Genomic DNA, 5125 nt, shown 5'->3' on the forward strand with positions numbered 1-5125 from the left:
GAATCTGTGTCAAGAACGTCTCAATAAAATTAGTAGTCTAACACCAAATTATAATAAGAGGCCTTAAATACACATGCACAAAAATATTATTGATTTACGATTGCCCTTTTTTATTCTTACATAATTGTGTTTAGTGTTTAACTTTACATGATAATATTATTATTTATAAAGCAAAGAACTAGAAGAGGTTAGACATTTGTTTGCAATATATTGTGTTGCATTTGAGCCCCTTCATCAAAAAAAGAAGAAGATAAATATAAGGATGAGCTATCCATATAAGATTTTATTGTGTATACATAACTAACCATTGAAGACAAATAAAAACCAAAAATAGGAATGATCAAGATAATAAAAGAAGAAATTGTATTAATTTTTTAAAAAAACTACTCATGCAACAATTTGTCCTCAACCACAAATTCATATTTTTCTAAAAGAAAATTATTCACATTCAAGCTATTATAAGTTTATAACCTAATGTAACCAAAAAAAAAAAAACTTGATAGCATTGCTTATAAACAATAAAATTCAATCATTTCCATACAGACTCAATATTTGAATTCTCATATGGATTGATTCCATTAAATTGCTCAACTTCACCTAATTCTCCATAATTGTTCAATGTGCTTGTACTTGCTTCATAATTACCCTCTAATAGATTGTCATTATCGTTGCTAATTACTTGATCATAATTACCTCCAAATAGATGATCCACTAATCCATCAACATCTTCATCCTTAACATCATCATCATTATTATTTTCCTCATCATTTTTTGTCTTCTCTTTGATTCTACAAATGACGAATATATTCTTGTTCTTGCTTTTCTTAATATACTCATCTGCCAAAAAATATTCCTTCAAGAGCCATTTTTCACTTTGATCTTTTTCAATACCACTTTCATATCTCAAACTTTTCTTATATCCAATTGTAATATTCCTATTTGATTTATCTCTAATGGGAATACCACTTGTTTGGCCACTCCAAGTCCCACTCCCAACTGTTCTTGAGAATTTCTTTTTCGAATTATTGAATTTCTTTAATCGCGTAAGAAAGTAATATGTTTTCTCTCCATCGATAATTTGCCATGGCTCTAAGTCTCCAAATACGTCCTTTAGTTTGATAACATTTGGACGTGAAAAAATTCCATCGAGCATGAATCTTTTTAGATGGTTGATTAACTCTTTATCGCTAGGATGAAATCGAAAACCTAAACTATGCTTAGATCTTGATAATGCCATTTGATTTGTACTTAAGTTTTTTTTTTTTGTATGTGTAAAAAGATCGATGTAATAGAATTTAATTGAATGTAGTGGAGTGGAGTTTATATAATATGTTAATTAAGCCTAATCTATCTGATATTGGGATAGATAATATTTGGTAATTAATTCCGTAAGAAACGTAATTACTAAATTTGACCCCAAGTTTTGTAGGGATATTTTTGTCATTTCAGTAATTGACAATTTTAGGTTAATTTTTTTCACTTATTGATAAACAATTATTTGTTTCAGTATTGGAAAATAAATACCCTTGGTTTTAATTATGTGACATTTTTTTGATTTGGAAAATTAAATTTTCTTTTTAACTGAAAATTTATAATTTAATTATTATTTTTTACGTAATTATAAATTAAATAAAAAAATATTATAAGTCTTAATTTGGCAATTGATCTCTCATTAATTACGTATTAATTACGTAAAAAACGTAATTACTAAATTTGACCCCCAATAATTGAAAATGGTAAAATATTTGAAAGGCGTGATGCAATTTTTTCACTAAAATGGAAATATTTAAATATAATTATATATATATATAGACTTTTACAAAAAATTATGATTTTATTAGTTACCAAAAAAAATAAATTTATGATTTTATTATACCAAAAAAAATGATTTTAACATTGAGACTTGAGCACAAAGATATCAATATTCTATTTTGTCACAAGTGTACGATCATAATGCTTCTTAAAATCAATAGAAAAATGTGTTGTCCATTTGGAATAATAATTTAAAGTTGGAGTAGGAATTCTAAGTTATTTAGGATTTGTTGTTTTTGGTATTTACTTAATTAATGTCTAGTTAGTATTTATTTGTCCTAATTCTACATAGAATAGATTTTCTAGTCCTAATTTAATTTGGTTTCTTGCTTTTTTATAAATAGGGTATGACTAGTTATACAGAAATATACAAAATAGAGAGAACTTGAATCAAAATTCAAAAACTTTTGTGTTTATAAATAAAATAGTTTCCTTTAAGTAATGGAGGCAAGACTACAGTTTGTGAGGAAATCAAGCGTCTGCAACTATTATCTGCTATCATGATTTGCAAGATGAAACGTCGCACCGCACACCAAAAAGCTTCCCGGAATTTCGAAAATATTGTCATGGCTCATGGAGATTTCAGACCTCAAGACATGTTAATTGAGAAAAGTAAGATCGATGATAATAATAATGATGGTGATTATGACCACGACGAGGAGGGGGAGAAGAAACTGAGCGGTCGTCTTGATTGCATGGTTTCTGTTTTGAATATATTCCGCAAGTTTCTGCGTCTTACCCCTAGTACACAAGACGTCAAGGTGGAACATCTCAAAGAAGGAAAACAAATATAATACTAGTTAGGATTCTCTTCATATTTTATGTCTTTACGTACAATAATTTTTCTAATCTAGTCATCAAGTAGTATTATTTGAATTAAGATTCAAGATTTTCTGAGTTTATAAATAAAATATTTTTTTTAATTGATATCGGAGTTTTTACGATCCTTCGACACGCTACTATGACTCACATATGTCACCCGTCTAACTAATGATCCAGAAAAAGATGTTTCCTCAGTATGATCTTGAACCCTAATTAGAGCTATCTTTGATAAGACGACTTTGACGAGACTTAATTTAATTTTCTAATAAATATAGTTGACCTTGGAAATTTACAACAACAACAAAAAAGAAATTAAATCAAACTAATAAATGCTAGCTATATATGAGTTGCTTCATGGAAATGCCCAACTGATCTGAATATGTCTTCCACATATAAATTTCTTAGAACATCTATTCTAGTAGTTTAATAATCCTATGAAATAGGTGGCAAAATAAATAACCTCACTTAATACACATCTAGGTATAAAATTGCTTGTGTTCGGTATATAAATTGAAAAAATATTATGTTAAAAATATTCATATATAATCTAGATAAATATTGTTGGAGGTGGAGGTGGGGTAGGCGTGTAGGGTGGTGGGAGGAAGACAAGGGGGTATTAGAGGGGTGGTATATATTGAGGACACGAACAATATGGAATGTCACGTGTGGAACTTGTGTTTCCTACTTTCGATTCAATAAGGAAGTCATTTTTCTCATATTTAAGGAACTCGATTTCATAAAAAAATATTTTCCAAAATTTTTGACAAATCGAACATGAGAAAAATGAAAAACTATACCCGACTGAATACACCCTTAATCTGAAATGACTCATCAAATTGTTGGATCAAAACGAGTTAATTAAAATCTATCAGTTTTTTTCTTTTAAAAAAAAATAAAAGGAGGGGAGATTTATATATATAAAAAATAAAATTAGGTGACTAAGTTATGAACCGTTATTTGACTCATCTTTGATCCAATCTAATTTTATCCAAACAAATTTCAAGCAGCATGATATGACCTGTCCAAATTTGATTCATAGCGCTAGGGTGTACAAAATCGAACCAAAAATCGAATCAAATTGCAAATTGAGTCAACCCGGAAAAAAAAACCGACTAGTGGTTTGGTTTGACTTGGTTTGGTTTTGAAAAAAAAAAATCCGACTACATTTGGGTTGGTTTGGTTTTAACTAAAAAAAACCCAACCCGAGACCAAACCAACCCGACATTATATATATAATTTTAAAATTTTATTTTATACATAAAAATATTTACTTTGATATAATTTTAAAATATTTCTTATACTTTTTCATAGTTTTTATCTTTTAATATATTATTTCAAGTTTGAAACTTAGAATTATGAATGGGACAATAAAGACTATAGTCCACAAATGTTGGTAATTAACTAATTATAATAAAGCTTAAATCAAAATCAAATTAATACTAATGCAAAAAGAAAATCAATTCAACACGACAATAATATTGAATATTTGTTCTTTAGTTTTATATTGGTTTAGACAATTAAAATACATAACCTAATTTAATTTCCTTTAATATTTAGTAATGTAACTAATACTTATTAAACTTAATTTTAGCATGATTTAGTACTTTTAAATTATGATCATTTTTATTATGACTTGTTAATTTGGAATATTTGTTTTACGCGATTTCATTATCATTATTTTTGTTGGATATTTTAGTGTCATTAATCATATCATATTGTGTTATATTTTTAAGAAACATCTTAGATAGTTGTATTTTGATAGGGCTAAAGAAATATTTGAAGTACAAGTAAATTATATGTTTGTATGAATACTTTACCGAAAAAATCCGAGTTTTATTGGTTTGGTTTGGTTTATAAATTTAAAAATCCAACACAAATGATTTGGTTTGATATTTGAAAAACCCGAACCAACCGACCATGTACACCCCTACATATATATTCATTTCAATGTTCTTTCTTTTATCATCTTTAGTTAATTAATTTCATCAGTTTAGCTTGTACAACAAATTAACAAACCATATGTTACTGGAAGATCTAAAGGAAAAATAAGATGCTATAACATGTTCAATTCTTGATGTTGTTAAAAATATTGAAAATAATCAAGAAAATCCAATGATGATAAGATAGAAATCAGTAATAAAAGTTGATCCAAGATTGATTATGCTACTACATTTCTTTAGAGAAAACATGTTACATTCTTAAAGATGTTAAAAATTTAATTTAAAGATGTTAAAAAGTTAGCGATAAGCATCATAAATTCATAAATAGAGTAAAGAACTAAATGAAATAAAGAAAGAATGGTATAAAAAGAGCATTTCGTGGCCCATTTCTGCTTCCCGCTGCTACTGCTGTGCAAAGAAAAAATTGGGTTTTGGCCTATTTTCGTTCCTGAAAATCCATGTATACACTGAATGTATACAGCTGTATATAGGCTGTATTTTGGTGTATTTTCTTGTATATCGGACTGTATACCAAGTGTATACAACCCACT

The 5125-nt window shown here is 27.7% G+C and overlaps 1 protein-coding gene across 1 annotated transcript; it reads right to left on the minus strand.

The window, feature by feature from the left end:
- Positions 1-529: 529 nt before the first annotated feature.
- Positions 530-1237, minus strand: LOC125836962 (NAC domain-containing protein 78-like). The gene has a single exon (XM_049516105.1). The coding sequence runs from the start codon at positions 1235-1237 to the stop codon at positions 530-532; it is 708 nt and encodes a 235-aa protein (XP_049372062.1).
- Between the last annotated feature and the right edge of the window lie 3888 nt (positions 1238-5125).

Source organism: Solanum verrucosum, unplaced genomic scaffold, assembly GCF_900185275.1.
Source record: "Solanum verrucosum unplaced genomic scaffold, falcon-dt-bn FXZP01000165.1, whole genome shotgun sequence".
NCBI classification, from domain to species: Eukaryota; Viridiplantae; Streptophyta; class Magnoliopsida; order Solanales; family Solanaceae; genus Solanum; species Solanum verrucosum.